Source organism: Euphorbia lathyris, chromosome 1 (assembly GCF_963576675.1).
Source record: "Euphorbia lathyris chromosome 1, ddEupLath1.1, whole genome shotgun sequence".
Classification (NCBI taxonomy): domain Eukaryota; kingdom Viridiplantae; phylum Streptophyta; class Magnoliopsida; order Malpighiales; family Euphorbiaceae; genus Euphorbia; species Euphorbia lathyris.
The window spans coordinates 133951850-133977508 of record NC_088910.1 but is presented as its reverse complement, the minus strand read 5'-3'; the positions used below and the strand labels follow the sequence as shown (position 1 = coordinate 133977508).

Genomic DNA, 25659 nt, shown 5'->3' with positions numbered 1-25659 from the left:
GTTCGAAATTAATTCGGGGCAATTTCTGCCCATTTTTGCCTGAACGGGCAGGCTACCCGTTCCACCATAGGTGGAAACGGACAGCGCGTACTGCCCGTTCCATAGGTGAAACGGGTGGCGCGTACCACCCGTTCCATGGGTGGAGCGGGTGGCGATTACCACCCGTTCCTTAGGCCGAACGGGTAGTTCATCCGTTCGGCCTAAGGAACGGGTGGTATTCGCCACCCGCCTAGGCAAAAATCGAATAAAAAAAATAAAAAAATGCTAAATAACGTTTTTAATTCTCGTAATATTACCTCGTGTTCGAACTCATTGTCTTCGGGAATGTTTTGATCCATTTTTTTCAAATCCGGGATTTGTGCTCGGGAGAGAAAACTAGAGAGAGTTTTGAAGGTTTTAGGGGAAAAAAAAGTGGCAAGGGTAAAATGGTCAAAACAGTGCGGTGAAACGGAAATTAAGGGCGGTATTTAGCAATACCCATAAATTGAGGGTAAGAATGCTTTTTACCTAAAAGAAACAGTTTATTAGTAAATGGGCGCGAATAAGAAATTGCTTTCCCTCCAGAGAATTTTCAGTTCCCCAAAAAAGGCATCCATCTGAAAAAATGGGCGTCGTTCTTTGTGTAGCTCTATCTTCCTCAACCTCATCATCCAAGTCCCCAATATAACTGAGAATTTTGGAGCAATTCGAAGCCGCTTCAAAATTGATATTAGGCAATCGAGCATGTAAGTTTGTGCCTTTTTGGGTTTCAGTTTACTGGCTTCTCTTCCTTTCAATTTTGGGTTTTTCCTGGTATGTCACAATTTTAGATTTCCTGGTATTTTATGCCATATGAATGAAAGAAGGCAATGTTTACCATTTAAGCTGTGTTCACATGTTTTTCTCTTATTTCCTTCCTTAATCGCCTCAAACCATTGCTGGTTCAAGTTGATTCGTTATGCATTTTTAAAGCGATTGAAGCTTCTTGTGCTAAAACTCTGCTTAATTTTACTGTAGTTTGGTACTTTGAAAGTCTGTGTATGAAATGTTGCCTTGTAATCTCATGTTTGGATATAAGAAACTTTGATTCTTTGATGACTTGTGTTTTAACTTTTAACATTGTTGATTTTTTTAGAATGTCTATTTTACTGAGGGCTGTAGTCTGTGGTTGAATTGATTAAAACTTTTGTTTACTTGTTACTTCATTTAGGGGTCCTTGTTTTTGATGTCACTAGAGGGAGACTGTGTTCAGCAATTATAATTAGTCTTAGTCTGCTAATTTCTTATGTATTAGTTCTACAAGTATAATGTGGTGGGCTCATTCCAAACTATTCACTGCAATTTGGACTTCTGGTCAATCAGTTTGCTGCTACACTTTTGATTACTCTCTGAAAGCTGCTATTTAATACTTCTACATTAAAGCTATTGGGAGCTCAGCCCTGCTCCTTAATCTGATCCATCTTATTATATAATCCAGTTCTGTTCTAAGGTACCTCTGAAAATTTCTTACTAGTTATCTATGTTTTAAGTCTTATAACTGATGTGTAATTTCGTTTAAGTTGTTTGTTTATTAGTTCATGTTCGCATTTTGTAGATTTCTAGTATATATTTCAAAGCTATATATCTCCAATATTATAATAGGCGCTTGCTGCAAATGCTTGCTATGCTGAAATATAAGGTCCTTAGGACAATATGTTGATAAGTATGGTAATGAAATCCCATCTTTATTGGAGACTTCATGTATTAGGAATATTAAATTTTGATATCAGAAAACATGTCCAGTCGTGCCTTCATTTTTGTGTGCCTTGATGGGGTTTGTGTATCTTTCTCGTTTATGTTAATTTTGGTACAAATGCAAATGAGGGACAGAAGCTCACCCCAACTAATTCAATTTGTTAACTGATAAGTTGTGAAAGTCAGTTGCAGTTAGAACCTTTCTTTTCTTGTAGTTGTTATAGTCACTTGAAAATGACTGTATATCACAAAATTGAAAAATGTGGCTCATTGTTTCAATCCAGATTCTTAGCTATTTTCATCTCCATTAAACCACGTTTTTTAGATTCAAATCTGTAAATTGAAGTGGTGGAGAACATGTGTAGTGATTTTAGGAAATCACAACTATAAATAGAGCCTCATTCTTCATCTTTATGGCCGTTATCAAACTTTCAAGGTTAAAATCATTAATTTCAAGCCATCAATTTCATATTCCAAGCTTTCAATCTCATTTCTTACTGTTTAAAGAATATTCATCACTCAAATTTCCAATAAAGCTTTTTTAACTTCATTCTCTTTCATCCGAACTTGCCTTTACAGCCATAATTAATTTTCTCCAAGCCTTCTAATCATATTTCTAAGCTTCCATTTTACTTAACACCAATTAATTTTCAGCTCACATACAATCATTCCAGCAATCACTTTGTCTAATTTATTTCACCATTGTTGCAGCAGCTTCCAAGCTTTTAAACTCCACCCCTTCATCCGAAAATCGTCCGAAACAATATGGCCACATGGACTGAAGAAGGAAATTGTAGAAATATGGCTACATGGACTCAGAAGCATATCGACGGATCGGAATTGTTAACTTGTTTGAATTCAGCTGTTGAAAATGCGGGGAGTTTAGTATGGAGAAATGATGAATTGAAGAAGGAAATTGAGATTGAAATGTCGAAGAGATTAAGGTTGGAGAAGGAGAACCGGGAGTTGAAAGAGATGGCTTCTCGCTTAAGGGAAGAGCGAGATGGACTGTGTAACATATTGAAAGAAAAAGAAGATGATCAGAATGAAATTATCCAACTTAAAAGGAAAATTTGCGAGCTAGAATGTGATAAGTTGAAAGCTAAGACTGATGTCGATCTTTCTCAAAAGAGAATCAAGGAATTAGAAGGGAGGATATTGATGATGAATGTAGAAAAAGATGCATCTGGGAATGTGAATCTAACAATTTCAGGTTTTTCAGACTGCTTGAATTTCATCTTCCATTTAAGTTACTGATATTTAATCTGTATGTATGTTTGATTGATTACAGGGAAAAGAAAAGCAAGTGCTGTAGAAACCGAAGAAAATACAAATCCAAGTGATGAATTAATTCCTTTTGCAGGGGAAGGTATGCTTTTTTTTTTTTAGTTTGAGATAATGTGTAAAAATACAGTTAAGGTTTATAGTCATGAGCAATTTTAAATGTTAGAACTGATATTGAAATTGCTTCTGACTATTATGTTGAGAGTATTTTTATATTTTATCCCTTTTAGTTTTCATTCTAGTCCTAGATCAACATTTTGGACCGAAGAACTGATTGATGTAATGTTTTTAACTTAGGTACCGGAAATGATTTTCTCAATCTAACTACTGCTGACATAAATTCAGGTTTTTCATTATTCTTCTTGAATCTCATCTTCCATTTAATTATCAAAAAACATTTATAAACATTTTCTGAAATTTCAGTTTGCTCACATTTCGTTGGTTTATATTTATTAGAAGACATATATATCGATAATGACGAAAACATATATATTGATAATGACGATAACTGCTACGGTCCTCTTTCACCGGAAGAACATCTGCTGTCCACGCTTTTTCACCCAAATACTGAAAAAGGGACAGGTGACAGTGCGGGTGCGGGTCTGGTGACGATAACTGCTACGGTCCTCTAGTATCTACTCATTAATGTAGTTCTGATGATATATTATGTTTATATGGAACTTAAAGGTCAATTTTTTATTTGTTTGTTACATTTATATATTTATATATCGTTTGTTAAACTTGTGGATTATTAAATGTATCTTTGGTTTGGATTGTTAAATTTATATTTTATTTGTTTATATATGTGTTAGTAACTAGTTTGTAGTTGTAGTATATTTAAACTGATTTTGATAGCTATCAATATCTAAACCGATATTTTAAGAGCATCTCCAATTGAATATAATATACCACTCATTATATTCTTTTATTGAGTATTTATTAACCACTCAATAAGTAGGTTATTAAGTTTCTGGCCCGCGCGCCGCTAGCTCCCAACATCATCACTGTACGCTGGGTACCGCCACCAGCGAACTAGCTTAAAGTAAATACAGACGGTTCTGTCCTGGGACCCAACGGACCTGCAGGTGCAGGTGGCATTTTTAGAAACATCCGAGGTTTCGTCCGTGGAAGTTTCGCCTTCCCAATCGCTGCGGCTGCTGCTCACGTGGCGGAAATAAGGACAGTCATGTTCGCTATCGACTTGGCTTGGGAGAGAGGTTGGACTCGGCTTTGGGTCGAATCAGACTCACTTTTGGTAGTCACTCTTCTCAATCGCCGCTCCTCCTCGGTTCCTTGGCGGCTCAGAAAGGATTGGGACCGATGTCTTCTCCAATGTGCCGAAATGGAGCTTGTGGTCACTCATATATACCGGGAGGGCAACCAGTCGGCAGACGCACTTGCTCGCGTCGGCCTCTCTGCCGAGGGTCTCCGTTGGTGGCACACGTGCCCCCCGTTTTGTAGTTCCTTTGTTTTCGAGGACCTTTGTAACATTGCTCATCTTCGTTTTTCGTAGCTAGCTTTTCTTTCTTTTATTCTTTATCCCCTCCTCTGTAAACACTTTTTATTTTATTTATTAATTCTTTGGGTTTTGTGGGGCAAGGTTGGAGGAGTGCTGACCTAGTTGGGATGTCTTCGGCCTGGTTTCGCATCGTCCTTACTTTCATTAAAAAAAAAAGCTTTTGACTATTTTTATAATATATTTTTAATTTTTAAAACAATATGATAGGTGAGTGGTTCTAGACTTTAAAACATAACCAATAGCCTCTTAGGGTCCGTTTGTTTTATCTACTGTTTGCTGTAACGGTTTGCGGTTTGCTGTTGTTGCTTTGTGTTGCTTGTTGTTGCTAGTTGCTGTTTGCTGTTGGAAAAAGTTACTTTTCCAAAAAGCAGAGATTCTCTGCTTTTGTAAACGGCTGATTTTCAAGTGTAAAAAGCAAACAGGATTTCACTAACCAAACACTTAATGCTCATTTTTAAGTGTGAAAGGCAAACATTAATGTCACTAACCAAACACCTAAAACTTTCCATTTCGAACTTAAAAGACAAACATGAGCACGAAAAGGAGCACCCAAACACCCCTTAGTTTGACCCTTAAGTTAAAATTTGAGGGAGAGTTAAAAATCAGCTTCAACAGCCTTTTAGTGACTCCTCAATACTTTTTTATTAATAGTCTCTCTTCACCTCTTAGTGCCTCTTTATTTCATTTTTTATTAATAATTTATTATTAAAGAGTCTCTTTCATTTCACTATTGGTTAATATAACAATACTTAATAATTTTAATGATAATAATAAAAAAAAAAATTAATGATAAAATAATAATTAAGGAGTAAATATAAGTATTATTGTTGGAGAAGATATGTATTAATTACTCTTAAATTACTAAGAGTCTCTCGGAGATGGTCTTAACCATTGAAGCTTATTAAAATTTTTTTACAATAATGATGTGTCATGTATTGAATGGTTATAGTTATGAATCATTGGAGATTCTCTAAAATTTTGTGGGATAAGAATGACATTTAAGGTGTTTTTAATAGAATAATTGGGTGAAAACAGATAAACCAGCATAAAATGAATTAATAACAAGATTTACCTAACGTGGTTTAGAATATTAGACAAAAAAAAACATGTTTTTAAAATTAGTTTGAAGTGATTGGAAAAGTAGTGGCGGATCATGATTTTATATATGAGAGCTAATTTTAGTTGTGCGGTTGATGTTGGAATTCGGTGAAATTTCTGAAGTGGACAAATTTTTTAGTCTCAAACATCCTAAATTTTCTTTGTTTTTGTGTGTTGAATAATAAAAAAACCTAAAAATACTCAGTTTGAAAAAATAGATATATTTAAATATTTATAAATCTAATGTTAATTTCTTAAAAATTATATAACTTTATCTTTTTATTTTTAATTATAAATTTTTTATAATCTTCGTAAATTAAAATTTAATTTAAAAATTAAGTTTTTTAGTCTTAAAAAGTAAAAATTGATTTAGGAAAAAAAATACAAAAGAATTAAAAACATATAGAAAGCAATTAATAATTATAATAAAGTTATTTAGAAAAAATAAATTCAAATAGATAAATAAAAAAACCTTTTAAAAAAATAAGGTTTTAGGGGTTTGAACTACATCTTCTAATAAAAGATGTCTCCTAACCAACACAGACGTCTTAAAATATTGAAATTATGGTACAAAAACACTTATATAAACTAAAATTAAAGGAAGCTATCAAGTACCGAACAGTTTGATAATTCAAACATTTAAAGGACTGAACTGTTAAATAGAACAAAAATTAAAAACTAAATATATAATTAAAGTATAAAAACTAAACTGTATGTTAAATAAAAAATATATAAACTAATAAATCATTTATCCTAACATCATTTGTAAAATTAAGTTTTTGATTATACACAGTCAAATTATAAATAAATTGCTAAAAGAATGTACTCAATATTTAAAATATTTTATTTTGTATATTATTATGCATTTGAATTTTGTTTTGTCACATATCTGGTAATTTTTTATTCCATTGTGTATCATTACAATGTTATAAATCTCTCTATTTGTAACAGTTCTATCGAATTAATTCAATAAATAAGCAAGTGTATGAAGATTTTTTAACTATTTATCTGTTGTTTGATGTTCCAGATTGTTATTTACTGTTACTGTTTGTTGTTTGCTGTTGGAAAAACTGTTTTTCAAAAAAAAAGAAATTCTTTGCTTTTGTAAAAAACTAATTTTTATGTATAAAAAGCAAAGATTCTCGGTTTTCATAAAAAAGCTAATTGTCATATATAAAAGGCAATATTATCAGAACAGGACCGAACATCAAACCGGATTGGTGACTGGGTCACGGGTCACTTGGTCGGACCGGACGGCTCGGATTGGTCAAACCGGATGATGTAATAAATAAATAATATTTATATATATTAAATATATATAATTAATTTAAAATTATTGTTATAAATTATATATATCCAAAACAAATTATAAGCAACTTTTGGTTTGTTATTTTTTTGTCAACTTGAAACTTCAATATATAACGGATAAATAGAATTTAGAACAACTTTAAATATGTAAACGTATTCTATGACATACGATCTTTTTAACGGTATATTATAAATTCAAAACGGACAAGTGATGAATGAGAACTGACGCTTAAAGTGAACCACTTGAAATGCTTTAGAAGAAGATAAAAATAAACTAAGCATTCTTATTCCATGTAGGAAAGAAATGAGAATATTAACTAGTTTATAAGTAAATGGCCTTCACAAGCTTTTAATTAATTACTAGGGGAACTCTCTCGCGCGCAGGGGTAAATGGCCATCAAAGTCGTCCGCGTCTAAAATTTTGGTTAAAAAAGGTCGCATCGTCACTACATAAAACAATAAAAAGGTATATTGGTAAATAATGATATTAAAATATATATTACATATATAAACATAGAATTTTTAAAAAAAAAATAGCTATTCAACTATCCATTGGTCTTCTGCTATTAGTGGTTGTTATTATGGCAGTTACCTACTACTACATCTTTATGATCTTTATAGAGACAGCACAAATATTTTTATGTTCTCCCTTGATAAAACAATTAGAAACAACCCAACAATAGGAACTAAATAGTATGAACAAAACCAAGCTTGTACTGGCATAAAACATGATGTCCATATTTCTTTTGAGTGACATTCGAAACATGGTAGATTTTGCTTGGAGAATAAAAGTGGAAGTGAATCTTTCTATTAATAATCCTAAATTTCAAGTCATATTGTGTTTTTCTTGCTAGACTTATTATCATTTTATGGCTTAATTTCGGTTTAATTTGTATTTTGAGTTTGTTAGCTTGGTGAGCTATTAGGCTCAAATTTTTATTATTATGACTTTATGATTCTTCTAATTATTAATTAGAGTACATTTATTTCTTAATTATATTCAACAAGTCGATTGAAGGCTCCAACCAAATATTAGTATTATTATTATTATTTTATTATAATAATAATAAAGTATATATTTATTCTATTAAAAAGAAAAAATATAATAAACAAAAGAAAATGCACCTTTAAAAGAATATTTTATATTTACAAAAAAAAAAAACATTCTATGATGGTCCGGGACCACCAGGTTTTATATGTTAGAGCTAAATTGATACTTTCTTAAAAACTTTAAAGCTATTTTGTACGTTAAAGCTAAATTGGCACTTTTTCAAAAATATTTAAAACTATTTTGTTACCTGTTAAATATGACATCAAATAAAATAAAAATTAAAACCCTCTTTTTTAGATGCAAGTCAAATTAGCGATGTATCATCATAATTAATTAAAGAGTCAGTGGTACATATGTTCAAATTTATGAATTGAATACCTGAAAGACTGACCCTGTAAGTTGAAGGAGGGTCAAGATATTGAGCTGACCTCGTCTGAATGGAACCTTGCAACCAAGATAGTAACATTGCAAAAACAGTCATACATCCCAACAAAGCTGTGTGTTTTGCTCGTGAGCCATTTCCATGCAAAATAGGATTCGAAATCGCAGAAAACTGAATGCTATTAAATCAAACTTTTCCATAAAGTTCGCAACTCGCTCTTCAATCGTATCAATCTTGTGAATGCCTCTATTTTTTTTCTTGGAAAGAATCACCTAAAAAAACATACAAGACATACATGAAACTAGCTGTGGAAAGTCAAATGCTTAACTTAATTAAGTGAAATTTATGTTGCATAAAATGATATAGAAAATGAAATTATGAGATAGCATATAAATAAAATAATATTTTTATAAATAAACATAAATATATAACTAAAATTAATATATTATATACCATATTACTATTTTATATCAAATCGGTTTACATATGAAATTAACTTCTATCTTATTGGTATCCTATCATTACTTGAAATTTGATCTCTGAAATATATTAAAAGCCAGTATTAGCAAATTATTGATTTCTTAAGTAGACAAGGAACGATGAGAGGAGGAGGAGGAGGAAGAAGCTATTGGAATTACACTAATCAAGAATAAATCTTAGTGTAGCTGACATATATGGATTTTATTTAATTTTTAATAGAATTAAGGGTCAAAATGGTCCTTCAAGTTAGGAGCGTGATCATTTTAGTCTAATATGTCTAATATTTGATAGGATCCATTTCGGTCAAAATTTATGTATCCATTCGGTCTTAAAATTGACAATATTTGATAATTTAACCATAATACAATCAGTTTTAATACCTAAAGGTTATTAAATTGTGACTAATATTTATAATTCTTCAAATATTATCAACTTTAAAATTGATAACTAAACTGATATCACCTACTAATCCTACGAATTTCAAAGGTCATATTATCATTTTATTCATTTTTAATCAAAATAAAACTTTAATTGAATAAAAAAATTATAAAAAATTGAAGTTAATCAATTTAATTATATTAAAATATCTTTAACTTTTATTCAAATTGGTGATTTTGCTTTTTAAAAAGTGAAATTTAAAGATTAACTAAATTAATTTTGGTAAAAGTTATTTCCCTCCTGAAATTTCAATTTTCCCTCCAAAATTAAAAGGACCTTACAAATTCTTTCCCACTTGAAATTTCAATTCTCACTCCAAAATTTAGACTTTCAGAAATGGGTTCTTACCCATCGAGAGCGATGATCTGCTCCCAAACTTTCTCCTCATTTCTTTTTCACTGTTCTTCCTAATGTCCGATGGCCAAATCAAAAACCATCCTCGTTTCTCATTCTTCCAGCGGATGTTATTGTCCATCTGATCTAACAGTTTATCTTCATCAAAGAGCGACTGCTTCCATTTTCTAAGGTCCGGAAACTTTGTCTCTTACTCATACTCTCTGTTTCTCTTTTTAATTTTTGGTACTTCAAGCGCTAACTACTGTAAAGATCGAAGGCAAGGAATATAGGCCAAGTAGAGACTTTGGCAGGATTATCATTGTTTCGAGATGAATACATGAATGCTATTGATAAAAAAAATCCATTGAAGAAGGCTTTAAATTCAAGTAAGGGTAGTAATACCATGTCAGCAATCCCTTCTTCGTCAGAGAAACTCTTTCTTGTTTACCCTTGCAAACAAAATCAACGACAAAAATAAGCAAGACAGTGGAAGACATTAACATACTAAATAGTGCGAGTTAGGGATTATGAATGATGACAGCTAGTTGAAAACAACTGATGTTAGCTCCAAGATGAAGTTTGTGATTAGAAAGATAATTACAAATGACTATTGAAAACAAGTTTGGGTGAAATGTACTCTCTTGAATTTCCACTGGTGAAAATTTGACTCTTCAAGCTGTTATTTAGATATGCTCTAATTAACCTCAAATAAAATGGATCTCTAAACCCTATACTTTATGTTGTTGTCATTTGTTATTTTAATGACCTTTTCAATGATTTATAAAATATATTCACAGGCTTGTTAAGTCGCTGACACGACTTGATTTCATGATTTTATACGATGGTTAATATTAGCCGAATCATTTTGGAACTAAGGTTTTGTTATTGTTGTATTCATATGCTTGTTAAAGTCTGAAAACACATCATTCAAATGAGGACTATGGTGTTGCCTTAAGATTGATCATATTGCTCAGCTAATGATTGATATCAGTAGCTTCTTGTATTCATCTAATCCACAGTGGGATTCTTCGATAGTCCATACTGATACTAAGTAGAGATAAAAACACTCCAAATTATTGGCAATCTTGTAATGGTTTATCTGTTAATTCCATCAGAATTTACACAATGAACCGCGGTATATGCCACAATATCAATTGTCACACCTGACCCTAAACGGCATTGGGTATGAAAGGAAAATATGATAACAAACGGCTATCAGTCTGAAACACGATTCTGTTTTCTAATAGATAAAAATTTATTCGGACTACCTAAAGTTTTATTAATTATTTGGCTTGGACTTGATAATTCTATCGAGCTTCCTACGTATCCCGAACGTCTTTTAATATTTAAATCGGGAATCAAAGCCATGTAGTTCTACCGATTTTAGGTAGTTCTCTTTAACTTATTTACACACTGATGAAATTAATAGATTTCATTTTATCCCTACTACTATTCATAATATATTTAGCATCCCGATCTACGAATTCGACTCATCAATTTTTAACATGTTAAAAACTTAATTAATTTCCTAATAACTTAACTTAATTTCGGAATAGACCAAAAACGCTTATTCAAGCCGTCTAAAATTTATTTATTATTTATTTAATATACGCGAATACTTTATCGATTCGACAATATAAAACTTAAACTTAAAAACATTAAAATCACGTTATCAAATCAACCTAAATCACAGATAATTATCGATATCGTTATATCGGCATTTAATCAAAACAACTCGTAACCAATCAAATGTTTTATCAAACCAATTCGTAATCAATCAAACGTTTTATCAAACCAAATCTGTAATCAATGAAACGCTTTATCAAATCAAATTCGTAATCAATCAAACTCGTAATTAATCAAACGTAAAACCTTATATCAAAATCAACTCATAACCGAAGACATAAAACCTTATATCAAAATCAGCTCATATCCGAAAACATAAAACCTTATATCCATTCTAGAGTTTCTCCCCTATGTATCAATCCATAACCACATATATCACATAATTGAGACGTCTCTTTAATCTTGCCTAATCCCGTATTGGTCTTACCCCACACTTCGCTGTCAATAACCGACTAGGTCTTTACACTGTGTACACATGTCATGTCCCTCACTGAACATGGTCTTCAACTATCAAAACCACCGGTCCGGATTACTCTAGATGGATATAAAAATTCAGAAAATCATAACGTGCTCAAATTTCCTTTCACAATCAAACTTCCAATTCATTCAATAACCACAAAATCATCTGACCTTTATTAACTATTTTCGCAAAAATAATCACAATATTTAAAATCAAATAATCATTTAATAATATAACTAAAATAGTTAAAATATCGTATAAAATCATCGATTCGTAATTTAATCGAATTCCAAGAATTTAATAGCTCAAAATATTATATCGATAAAATTTAATATCGTTTAAAGTTAAATACGTTCGTCACCGAAATAAAGATTCTAAACCGACATAGTTAATTCGAACTATTGATACTATTGGACTCGTTTCAATGTCATAAATCTTACTAGTACTAATTTAATTGGTAAATATCACTATTAGACCTTCTAATTCATAACTTTAGCTTTTGCTTAAACTATTTTATTTGTAAGATTTAAAATAATCAAAATATTCTTATTAGTGTATTTGAGTCTCTAAGATAGAAATTTTAGATCGACGCAGTTAATTCTGACCAATTATATCTTTAAGCTCGTGACGCTACTAAAAGCTTATTAATACCGAATTAAATTTCACTTCGAAAAATCTAAAGGACAATGGTCTAAATTTATATTTTATTAGAAATTCATAAATACTCAATTATTAATCATAAATCTATTGAAATTTAACGAAACTATCGAAACCAAACTTACTCAAAATCATACTTATAAAATTTAAAAATAATTTGGGTATAAAATTTCATTACCGAAATATCATCGCCGGTCACCAAAAATTCACCGGTGTGGTCTATTGATAGCTCCCTATATCCGTAACACTTAAACTCCTATTATATATACATATATATTTTATGAGATAGAATAAATCATTTTTTTCCTTCCTTCCTAATGGCATCCATAACTCATAACTCAGTGTATATATATATATATATAAACTAATTTGATATTCCACTATATATAAATTACTTGACATGTGTTTCCACATGTCATAATTATAAATTAACTTAGGACATGTGTATTATGTGTAAATATGTGGGTACACTACAAGAAAAAAACCCTATCACCGACGGCATCAATGCGTCGGTGATGGACTAATTTGCGTCGGTGATCGTTATCACCGACGGAATACCGACATATTCACCTGTCTCGGCGTTGACCTCGTAGGTAAGCAGTTGCGAGAAACTTTTACCGACACAAAAATTTCACCGACACAACTTGTAGTCGGTGTTATGTGTCGGAAATTCCGACTATTTTAGTTGGTGACTTGCATCGGAGATTCCGACAACATCACCGACCCAAATGTGTCGGTGATCTATTTTTCGAAATATTTATTTAAATAACTCACCGACGGATAATGCGTCGGAATTGTAAATCGTTTTAAATTAATTTTATTTAGTCACTTTATTTGGATTGAAGGAAACTCAAATATATATATATATATATATATATATAAAACAGAAATCAAAAGATATTACAGGGAACACAATTGTATGTATAAGAAATGCAACTATAACACTAAGCAACCCGTATGGTTAGAAAAACAATAAAACTATGAAAATTACATACATTTTTCAACAATCTTACAATATTTATTTCTAAAGATTACAAAAAGCTCTGTGACTACATCGCTAAAGCATCTATAGATAAGTTGAACATAAATACATGTGTGTTAGATGGTACCAACTTTAACATTGCCAAGCAATTGCACAAAAAATTTATGATCAATGGAGGAAAAAACCAAGACATGTATTTATAATATGGCTCAGTTTTGGAGGAAAAAACCAAGGCATGTATTTATAATATGGCTCAGTTTTAGAATAGCTGCACAAAATATGCTGAGATACCGAATCTCTAGCTAAAATTGGACTGAAAATTTCTTCAAGTTATGAACTAAAGCGTACCACTTTTCACAGCATCTATCATATTCCCAAACTTCCATTGTATCATATCCCTAACTCCTGCAAATTGGACCTATATGCAGAATAAAATTAAAAACAGAGTATTTAGTCAGCGGAAACCTATGAAATCAAATGGATATTTCTAAACTCATGTAGTATGGTTTTACCTCAAAACATCTTTAGATTTGATTCAACTTTCCATTCACTATAATCTGCAAAACAACAATCAAGCAATAATCCCCCATTAGTATGTAAGAATCAAACCACGTTAAAGACTAGGAGAACTTGTAAAGTACATTTAAAGTGAGATTTACCCCAATTTTTGAATGTACTGAAAAAACAAATCAGTTGCACTACCCCTCATAAGCAAATAAATGGAGTTAAAATGTCAAATCGAACAAGAACATCCCATCCACGTTAGGAAAAAATAATGGGATCTTTTATAATCCATGTCAACAATCAAGGGAATGGCTTGGTATTCCTTATTTAACTCCTATACTCAATAGGTATTAAAGGAATCATCGTGTGTCAAGGGAATAACGGTTCTGTCAAGTTTTTAATCCAAATTGGGTAAGTCGAGGGCCAAACTTGACCAAAAAATAGGTCACGGGCCAAATGAAAATATTGGATAGATTAAGGGCAAAATACGGCTTTAACCATATATTTGTGAACCAACCATACCATCATGGTATATATATATATATATATATATATAGTAAAATTGCATTCTTAAAAGATGTGCATATTGAGACTATTTAGAGCTAAACTAACAAAGACATCAAAAAGTTTGGGTAACTTGCCCAGATAAAAAGAGCAGCAGCACACTATTTAAGCTGTGAATGGAAAATGAGGAAACTGCTTCTATCGTTCCACATTCAACATGTCATAATCATTGTAAGAATTACCAACATTTACAATGTACTTTTGAGATCATTTATAAAGGATAGATTTCGAACCTGTAGTTTCGCATACTCTTGGACACATTCTCCAGCCAAGTTCCTGACGTTATTATATCATATTAATAAAACTAAAACCTGAATTGGGTATGATGTATCATTAACTTCAAAAATTGAATATAAGAATCTTAGAAGTGGACGTATTATATAGATGCTACACAGGCAAATTATGGAAAGCATGGTGAGAACAAAAAAAAATTGATCACTTAAACTACATGAGTGATACAACTAAAGCAATAAAGTTCCAAGGTGATAGAAGAGAGCATAAAAGAGAGACAGAGCACCAAGTCTTAGTTTATTGTAAGGTCATGCAAAATCACTTAAATTCAGAAATTCGTTACACGGTAAAAACATTACCAATTCAGTTTTCCATGTGGAAGGCTATATTTTTTGACAGAGAGACAGAGCACCAAGTCTTAGTTTATTGTAAGGTCATGCAAAATCAATATGTAAGAACTAAAATTACATATATATAACTACTATTATTCAACTACAATCACTAATTAATTTACAAATAACTAGTACGAATTCTTGAATGGAACATGAAATGCATAGCTCACAATCCATCCATGTTTATAATTAAAATTGGATACAGTGATTAATGATTCTTGTTACACTAATTAAAATTGGATAGAATTATTAATGATTCTTCTTAATAGGGTTAATTACCCTATTAGATCATTGTAACTCTACTTTTTCCTATCAATACCAATACCATGTCTGCAGTTCCTCTATGCTCAGGTATCTGAAAGCAGATGTGCTTATATCATATTAAACTTGACCAACATCACATAAAGTTGCAACTTGGAAAAAGAATTTCTGAGACAAAACCAACCTATAAACTGTTGCTACTCAACAATCTCGTTTATATTGCATTGAATGGTTTCAAAGTGAGGAGGCATGCTACCCAACAAAAGTAAGCATATGAGAAAAGTGCAAGAGATGGCTTTCCAAACATATTACATCATATATATGCTTGATATATTACATACATCAGTACTTACTGAACTTCTATATCTCTTTCCCATATTCATAATGACGTTTTATTCTCATATTCTTTGTTACTGATCTCTTCAAGCAAATTTAGCTAAAGGACACCAAATTTATTACACTCCTATATTGTTCACTTTTAACTCATCTCTTCAATATAAAAAAAAGACCTAATTGAAGACATAGAAAGGAAATGAAAATGAAATAATCATACCCATCCATCCATGCCGCCTGTTGTGGTGGCTGACTTTGATTTCTTTACCCTTAATTGGCATCTCCTGATTCCTTACAGAAGATTCTTAAAAAAACAGAGGACCTCATGTCAGTATAACAAGAGGGAATTCCAAACCCTAACAATCAATGGAGCAGATAAACTATATATATAAAAAAAGAAATATTACCTCTTCACAGTCTTCTTGAGCCTACGATGCTTACCGAAGGAGGTTTCAACCATATTTGCTTGACAAACATTTCAATGCTTTTGGAGCTCCAATTTCACCAAAAAATTGACCCAGAAAGAATAAAAATCAAAAGAGGAACTTTAGATTTCCCAGAGAGAGAGAGAGAAAACAACTCCAAAAATGAAGAACATAGAAGCATTCTAGTATGCTGAAAGTCATTCAAGTAAGAAGGATTTAGGGCTCTATTTTCATTTCCCTCAACCAGAAACCCAGAAACCAAACAACACAATCAACATAAAACAACCAAAACAAACTAACAACACCCCCAACAATAGCAATCACAACCAACAATAACCATAAGAAACATCAAATCAAAAGCAAGCACTAAAGAGTGTGAGATCTTTACCTGGAAAGAGGAGATTAAGGGAAAAAGATCTTGGGAGCAACGAGGAGTTGGAGAAGTGAACCGTAGAAGAAGTAGAGAGCTGTGCGTAAAACATAATAGGGTGGGGGAGAGCGAGCTACAAGATCCACGACATCGTATTGGTGGTAATCGGACGACAATGGTGGAGACAAGGAGGGGAGAAAGGCGAGATGTATCTGGAGAGAGTAGATCGAGCATATCACAGAATTCCTAGAGGTCAGACAGAGCAGATAGAGCAAAGAACCAGAACACTACGTAGAGGATTTGGGTTAGAGGAAGAACCATGTGAGAGCGCTGGTGTTGATGGAAGCCGATTCTAGTATCACTGGACGTGAAGAGAAACGCAGGGAGAAGCGGCGAGAAGGATCTAGGGTTTTGATTGAGAGAGGAGGGGAAAATAATTAGGCTAACACTGAATAACCTCCTTATATATTTATCTTTTTCCTTTTTATTTTTTATGTAATAAAATTATAGATTTAATTTTATTTTTTTAATACTTAGTCACCGACCCATATCATGTCGGGCCTTGTAAACTCCCCGTTGGAGACTTCACCGACATTTGTAATCACCTATGCCAAATGTCGGTGATAGAAGAGGAAATAATCCTTCCAATAATCAGCTACACATTTGTATAATGTGTTGGTGTTTGGGTAGGTAATTTCCGACCCACGATTTGCATCGGTATTTTGTCGGTGATTCCGACACAAAAAAATTTATCGGTCTAATGCGTCGATGATAGCGTTTTTTCTTGTAGTGGTAGCCATTAGGTTAACATGCGTATTTAGGATAGTTTAAAATATTGACATGTGTCATTCACATATTTCCCATTATCATTTTTTTAATATATATATTTATCATTTTATCATCATCATATATAAGATTAGTGGAGGATTATATATATATATATAATATATATGTAAAAAATGGATATATTAATTAGAAGTATCATTCAAGGTCCTTCACTATATACTTTATTTTAAAACTTTCCCTCAAACTTCTAATTTTCACTTAAACACATAAAATTAGACTTTAAATTTTATCCATAATACCCAATCAATCCAATCAATTATTCACCGCCTAAAGGATCTAACCAAATCAATCATTAGGGTCTAACGACTAGAAATTTTAGACACGGTCGTGACATCAATTGCCTCAGATTCATTAGAAGACTCTATTTCCAAAGGCTCTGTGGGTCTGTATATTTATGAAGATAGTCAATTCTTATGGCAGCCTTTAATGCAATCTTCATCCTTATTACCCAGGAAATACATATCCAACCAAATGTTTGTGGTGAAGCCTCTACCAGTACACTAGTTCAGATTCAAATGCATTCTTATTACCACTTCATGACATCCTTCAATTGCCGGTACCCCTAGTAGTAGAAATTCGTCAAACTCCAACAGCAACGAAGATAGCTCTTCTAATCAAGAAAAGGCATGTACGAGTTACATTTTTTTTGTTAAATACCAAAGTGTTCTCTTTTTGGAGCTCCTAATTGACAATTAAAGTTATTAGCCTCATCACTTCCATTATAGTTATGATAACTTGGTGTTGCTCATATATTTCTATATTTGTTCCTTCAACATACGCCTTTTGGATACAATAGGAAGCATAGTTCATTTATTGGATTGGAGTTATTGTTCTTAACATAGGCTTGAAACGTGGATTAGAGGTATCTTTATAGTTATTAAAGGTGTGCTTATGGCGCATGGCGCACTAGGCGCAGGCCTTAGCGCCATGGGGCTGCCATGGCTAGGCGCAATCACTATGGCGCGCGCCTGGTGCACCATTTTGCGCCAAGAGCAGTTGCCAAAGGCGCATCAAGGCGCGCCTTGGCAGTTAGAGGCAGATTTCTGGAATGTTTGGTAGTTAGGAACGGTTTTTTCTGGAATGTTTGGCAGTTAGGGGTAGTTTTATTAAAAAGAAATTATTAAAAGAGAGAGAGATTATACATTTATTAGAAGAGAATAGATTACACGTTTATTATTAGTAGAGGAAGAGACATGGTACGTTTATGATTTGAAGAGGGAGAGACAGAGTCATTGTATTTTATAAGAGGAAGAAGTCTAGTAGAAAGAAAACACTACGGGATTGAAACAACAGAAGTCTAGTAGAAAGAAAAACACTACGAATTTAGTATTCAACTTTATCTTTCTAATATGGAGTGTATTTTGTATTTTAAAATTTATTTATGCTTAAGATATTTTCATAATTTAGTATTCATTGCATTTTTTATGTTAGTTCTATAGTTTTATAATTTTTAATTTTGAAAGTGCGTCTTGTCTCACTATGGCACGCGCCATCGCCATGAGCCATGGCTCGAGGACCCCTTGCGCGTTAGTGCGCCATGCGCCTTTAATAACTATGGGTATCTTATATTTCTTTTATTATATATATGTTCGTTCTTACTTTGAATTGCTCTTTTCTACTTCTCATTTAGTGTCGATTTGTCTTTTTTTTTTAAATGTACTCTGCAGTTTGTTGGGATTGATCCTTTAAAAGTAGGTAAAGTTGTTCCATTGATTTTAGTCATTTGATTTGCAAATACCATTGGAGGAACATCGGGTGTTGATTCTGTTTGTTGAATATGCCAATTGATTTATTCTGTTTGTGGATTAGAATATTGACAATAAACAGAATTCTCCCACGCTCAAAAGTCAGGTTTGACTGATTTGCCTTCTCCATTATAAAAAGGGTAAAGTTCAAATAAAACCCCTGTGGTTTCACTAATTTTTAGAGAAAATACTGTTGTTTACTTTTTGTCAAAACAAGGATTGAGGTTTCAAACTTGGATTAATGCTATTAAAACCATCTTTAACGACCTGAAAATGAAAATTTTCAAGAATTAAAGTTGTTCAATGTCATATTTTCTATGGAACTACATTTTCGATTTTCAAAAATCATCTTTTTTGGAACTTTCTCTCTCTTTACCAAACATCATCTAAACAATCTCAAAATAAAAAAGTTGAAAAATTAAAGTTGCTTAGAATATTAGTAGTTCTTAAAATATGTTATTTTTGAAGTCGTCAAAGGTGATTTTAATAGTATCAATCGAAAAAGTCATTATTTTGTTAAAGTTAAAAACCTCCATCCTTATTTTGACAAAAAGTAAACCACAATCCTTTATCTGAAAATTAGTGAAACCACATGGGTTTTATTTGAACTTTACCCTTATAAAAATAGGGATCCACTTGGTCAATTAAGGATGGAAAGATCTCATTTATCCCATAAGATGCAGTACCCGTGAAGCATGTATGAAGTCAGGATGCTGAGATTTTTGGTGCTAGAGCAGTTATCGGTAACTAAGCGGACATTAAGCCATTAATTTAGCAGTTTTTTATTACAAAAAAAAGACATGATGTGGTTGGATCAAAAATAATTTTTGTAATTAATTAAAAAGAAAAAGAGAACTGAAAAATGACAAAAATAAAAAATAAACTTTTGAAATTCTGATAAGTTTGTAGAAGCAGATTTTTTTTTTATCTAAGCTAAAATCTATTTTTCCATGTAATTTTCTCTTCTTTTTAAGACTTGTGAACAATAATCAAATCTTATGAAATAATATTCTGAAATATTTCGTATTCTTTAATTATCTTATTATAGCAAACAAACGCACAAACAACATAAAAATAAACAAATTCATACAAATAATAGGTATTAGCAAATATAAAAGATTCAATTTAGCAAATGAATCAAAAAATAACTTTCAAATAATATGTAAATTCATACCAGATCTGCAACCCATCTTCATCACTATCTCAAGTCTGAAAAGACTGTCTCTATAATCTATAAGTCTTAAACTTATTCTAACACAAAAGGGATAAATTTCCCAATTAAACTTCAAAAAAACCCTTCATTACCTTTGTCTTTTCAATTTTCCCCTACATGATACTCTTAAGACTAGCATAGATCATCATCTCCAATGAAAAACTCCAAATAATCGTCAAAAACTCCCTCCTCCTCGCTTTCAATTCTACCTGTATTTGTATCTTCTGGCTGAGATTCTCTAACTTCTTCTTTCAATTCAGCAGCACAATTTCCACTTGATGTATAACTAATCCCCTTACCCATCTTCTTCTTCGTGTTCTTTACCACCACCTTAACATTCATCTTCCTCTTCCTCTTCCTCTTCATTTTCATCTCATCATCAGTTCCCAAACTCCTCTGCGCTACATGTTGAAATAATAAACTTGTAATTAATAGTCTTTAATTTGGTACAATGTATTATCCAAGAGTCATTTCTGTATCTGTATCTGTATCTGCATTTATAGAGAGTTAATGTTGTTTATCAAGAGTCATGTCTGTAATCTATAAATACCTATCAATACATGTAGTAAGGTAAGAGAATTTTCTTCTAGCAATTATACTCTTCCTCTGTTACCTTTGAAAGTTTATTTATTTGATCCAACAAATTGGTATCAGAGCCAGCAAAAATTCTCTACAATGATGAATGGAATGATCCCATACAAATATCCACAATTATCAAAGGAAAACTATGATAATTGGTGCATTAGAATGAAGGCTTTGTTGGGTTCCCAAGATGTATGGGAAATGGTAGAAACCGGATATGATCAGCAAGAGAATGAGGAGGAATTGACGAATGCTCAAAAAGTGAAAAGGAAGAAAGACCAACAAGCACTCTCTCTAATCCACATGTGTCTAGATGAGAATATGTTCGTGAAAATTTCGACTGCAACAACAGCGAAGGAGGCATGGGAGATTCTCGAAAATTCCTTTAAGGGGAAAGATAAAGTAGTGAAGGTGTGTTTGCAAACCTTGAGAAGTGAGTATGAGAAACTCAAGATGAAAGAGTCAGAGAAAATTGATGAGTTCTTTAATAGAACTTTGGTAATTGTCAATCAGTTGAAGAGATATGGAGAAAAAATGGAGGATGTTCTTGTGATAGAAAAAATCCTTTGTTCTTTGACTCGGAAATTTGATTACGTGGTGACTGCCATTGAAGAATCAAAAGATCTGGAGACTATGTCTGTAGATCAACTCTTGGGTTCGTTACAAGCCCATGAGGAGAGATTAAAAAATAGAGAAGAACCTGTAGCCCAGGTGTTGCAGGCGAAACTAGATTTGAATGATAAAGAAGAAAAGAAGCAATTTGAAGGTGGATATGGAAGGGGAAGAGGAAGAGGAAGATGAAGAGGTAGAGGTCGTGGCCGTGGCTGGAATCGTGGATATAATGGAAGAGGTAGAGGTGGCAGAAATTTCCATAATAATGAAGCCACAAATAATCAGCAATGGAATGCAAGAGGACGTGGTAGAGGCAACAATTTCCAAGGCCGTGGAAATAATTGGCATGTTCGTGATAAATCTCGTGTGCAATGTTACAATTGTCAAGATTTGGGCATTATACTGTTGAGTGTAAATCTGAACCTTTTAAAGACGAACAAGCCAATTTTGCCGAGGAGGACGGTGAAGAATCAACTTTGTTACTGACATGTAGCGAAGATGAAGCAAGGAGTAAGGAGTCTTAGTATCTAGACTCGGGAGCAAGCAATCATATGACGGGAAATAAAGAACTTTTTTATAAGCTTGATGAATCTAAGAAAGGAAGTATTTCTTTCGGTGACAAAACAAAAGTTCCAGTTGTGGGAAGCGGTGACATTCTTATCAAACTGAAGAATGGAGATCATCAATTTATTTCTCATGTTTATTATGTTCCAGCTTTGAAATCCAATATTTTGAGTATTGGACAACTTTTGGAGAAAGGTTATGAGGTGGAGATGAACAGGAATGGGATGGTTATGAAAGATGGTAAGAAAAAAATGATTGCAAAAGTTCCTATGTCTGCAAACAAGATGTTCAAATTAAAAATCAGCAGTGATCGTCCTATGTGTTTGAAAGCTTCATCAGATTCTGCATGGCTGTGGCATCTCAGAATGGGTCACTTGAATTTTGGTGGACTGGAGCAAATGTGCAAGCAACAAATGGTGCATGGATTACCTTCAATAAATCATCCTAATCAGATTTGTGAAGGATGTATGTACGGGAAGCAATCCAGAAGGAGTTTTCCAAAGGAGTCTTTGTCAAGCACATCAAAGCCACTTGAATTGGTGCATGCAGATATTTGTGGTCCCATTAATCCGAGTTCACATGGAGGAAGCCGGTATTTCTTATTATTTATTGATGATTATACTCGGAAAACATGGGTTTATTTTTTGAAGGCAAAATCTGAAGAATTTGAAGTGTTTAAAAATTTAAAGCACTAGTTGAGAATAAAAGCGGCTTGAAGATTCAATCATTGCGAACTGATCGAGGAGGAGAATTCACATCTGAGAAATTCAATCAGTTCTGTGATTATAATGGTGTTCGTCGATTGCTTACTGTTCCAAGATCTCCTCAACAAAATGGTGTCGTGGAACGGAAAAATAGAACCATTCTTAACATGACTCGAAGCATGATGAAGTGCAAAGGTATGCCAAAAGAATTTTGGGCAGAAGCAGTAACATGTGCAGTCTATTTAAATAATAGAAGTCCTTCAAAGAAGCTTTTGCGAAAGACTCCTAATGAAGCATGGTGTGGAAAGAAACCAAATATTTCTCATGTAAAGGTATTTGGTTTCCTTGGTTATGTTCATGTTGCTGATGAATTGAGAAGCAAATTAGATGATAAAAGTGAGAAGATGGTGTTTATTGGCTATGCAAAAAATTCCAAAGGTTATAAATTTTATAATCCTCGGAATGGAAAAGTTGTGATAAGCAGAGATGCAGAATTTCAAGAAGAAAGTTCCTGGAATTGGGAGATTGCACAAGATGAAGATTATGATTTTCTTCCTGTATATGATGATGATTTTGCAGGTCAAAATGAAGATGTAATTATCACACCACCGAATTCACCTTCCACATCTCAGACAAATATGTCAGACTCATCCCCAGAAAGTTCATCAGAAAGGCAGCCTCGAATGAGAAGCTTGAGTGAGATTTATGCAGAAACTGAAGAAGTAGATAACACTACTTTATTCTGTTTGTTTGCTGATACAGAACCTGTACAATTTGAAGAAGCTGTTCAGGAAAAGAAATGGAGACAAGCAATGGATGAAGAAATAAATTCCATAAAGAAGAATGACACTTGGGAATTGACAACATTGCCAAAGGAAAAAAAAAGCAGTAGCAGTGAAGTGGATTTTCAAAATAAAGAAAAATGACAAAGGAAAAGTGGAGAAGTATAAAGCTCGCCTTGTTGCAAAAGTTTTTTCTCAAAAGGCCGGAATTGATTATGAAGAAGTTTTTGCTCCGGTGGCTCGAATCGAGACAATTCGATTAGTTATTTCTTTGGCAGCTCAATAAGGATGGAAAATTCACCAAATGGATATCAAATCAGCATTCTTAAATGGAACTCTCGAAGAAGAAGTTTATGTCAATCAACCATTGGGTTATACTGTGAAAGGGCAAGAAGATAAGGTGCTGAAGTTAAAAAAGGCATTGTATGGCCTTAAGCAAGCTCCAAGGGCTTGGTATTCTTGCATCGATGACTATTTCCAGAAGAATGGCTTCACAAGATGTCCATATGAGCATGCTTTGTATATCAAGGAGAATGAGGATGGAAAAATAATGTATGTATGCTTGTATGTTGATGATTTAATTTTCACAGGATCTGATCAAATCTCTTTTTACGGGTGATCATCGCGCTGTAAACTTGGATATAATCAGTTCAGTCATTCCTCACTCGGTCACCTCTTGGGATAATTCGTTGCTCACCTGCCCCCCAACGACTGCAGAAATCAGAACCGCTATGTTCGGTTTGTCAAAAGACAGTGCTCCGGGTCCAGATGGGTTCGGTGGAGCCTTTTATCAATCATTTTGGGAGATCATTGGTCCTGATATCTGTAACGTGGTGCTGGAGTTCTTCAGCAGCGGTATGATTTTTCTGGGTATGAACTCTAATTTAATGGCTCTTATCCCTAAATGTCTGGGCGCTGACAGAATTGAAAACTTCAGGCCAATTGTAATGAGTAACTACAGTTACAAGATTATTGCTAAGATCCTCGCTGACAGGCTCGCAGGCTTTGCCTCTAAGATTGTTTCGCATAACCAATTTGGTTTTGTTAAAGGGCGCAGTATTCATCATTGTATTGCGGCTGCCTCTGAAGGGATAAATATGCTGAACAAGAAATGTTTCGGAGGGAACATGGCCCTCAAAATAGACATCAAGAAGGCTTTTGACACACTGGATTGGAATTTCCTTCTGTCTGTATTGGAAGCTTTTGGGTTTTCTACACAATTTTGTGGTTGGATTCTAAATATACTCTCTTCCTCTCGCATCTCTGTCATGTTAAGTGGGGAAGCTAAGGGTTATTTCAGATGCCTGAGGGGGGTGAGACAAGGTGATCCTCTATCCCCCATCTTGTTTGGTATCGCAGAGGATTTCTTTACCAGGTGGATTGACAAGTCAGAGACTGATGGTCTATTCTCCCCCATGTCTTACACCGGTTCTAGCAATTTTCCCTCCCACCTTCTCTATGCAGACGACATGATGTTGTTTGGGAAAGCAACATCAGCAAACATGAGAGCAATTGTTCAAATCTTCCAATTCTATGGTGACTTATCGGGCCAGACAGTGAATTGGGAGAAGTCATCAATTTACTTTGGAGTTCATGTGCCGGCTAGAAGACGCGCGTCTTTGGCTGCAACCTTGGGTATACAACAAGCCTCTCTACCTTTCACTTACCTGGGCGTTCCTCTATTTATTGGCGCGCCGAAAGCTAGACACTTAGCTGGCATGACAGATGGCTTTCTGGCCAAATTCAGTAATTGGAAAGGCACTACCCTCTCTTTCGCTGGCAGATTAACTTTGATAAAATCGGCTCTCAACGGGGCCTTGGTGCACGCTCTTTCCATTTACAGATGGCCGACTAAGCTAATGAATCAGATAAATCGTAGCCTCAGAAACTTCTTATGGACTGGGAGCACGGATCAGAAAAAGCTCGTAACAGTCTCTTGGCAGACCTGCTGCAGCAGTGTTGAGGAGGGTGGGCTTGGTATAAAGGAGTTAGGGAGTTTTAATGCGGCTCTCCTCGGAAAGTTAGCCTGGGAGCTGATACAGGGAAACTCATTTGCTCCTAATCTCTTCAGGGGTCGGTTTTTACATGCTTCTGGCTGCCCACGAATTCATGTTAGCTCTTCCTCCATATGGCCTTCATGTAAACAAACGTATAAAATCGTACTTGAGCATACTAGATGGTGGATCAGTAGGTTTTC

At 33.5% G+C, this 25659-nt stretch overlaps 1 protein-coding gene and 1 long non-coding RNA gene across 11 annotated transcripts; one reads left to right on the top strand and one right to left on the bottom strand.

Annotated features, from left to right (window-relative positions):
- The first annotated feature begins 541 nt into the window (after positions 1-541).
- LOC136215484 (uncharacterized) lies at positions 542-3763 on the top strand. Of its 8 annotated transcripts, none has more exons than XM_066002937.1 (6): positions 542-725; positions 1342-1468; positions 2428-2926; positions 3005-3082; positions 3295-3342; positions 3454-3763. In XM_066002937.1, the coding sequence occupies exons 3-6, from the start codon at positions 2479-2481 to the stop codon at positions 3627-3629; spliced, it is 750 nt and encodes a 249-aa protein (XP_065859009.1). In that variant the 5' UTR covers positions 542-725; positions 1342-1468; positions 2428-2478; the 3' UTR covers positions 3630-3763. The 8 variants fall into 8 exon arrangements, with proteins under 8 accessions (XP_065859009.1, XP_065859008.1, XP_065859012.1 ...); XM_066002936.1 differs by having other exon boundaries at positions 1283-1468; XM_066002940.1 differs by having other exon boundaries at positions 1274-1468; positions 3457-3763.
- A 9743-nt stretch (positions 3764-13506) lies between these two features.
- LOC136211042 (uncharacterized) lies at positions 13507-16850 on the bottom strand. 3 transcript variants are annotated; one of them, XR_010678309.1, is made up of 6 exons: positions 16433-16850; positions 16027-16112; positions 15840-15923; positions 14636-14678; positions 13847-13891; positions 13507-13752 (listed from the first exon to the last, which is right to left on the bottom strand). It is a non-coding gene; the product is annotated as an uncharacterized lncRNA (long non-coding RNA). The 3 variants fall into 3 exon arrangements; XR_010678308.1 differs by having other exon boundaries at positions 16027-16626; positions 16733-16850; XR_010678307.1 differs by having other exon boundaries at positions 16027-16850.
- Positions 16851-25659: the final 8809 nt, after the last annotated feature.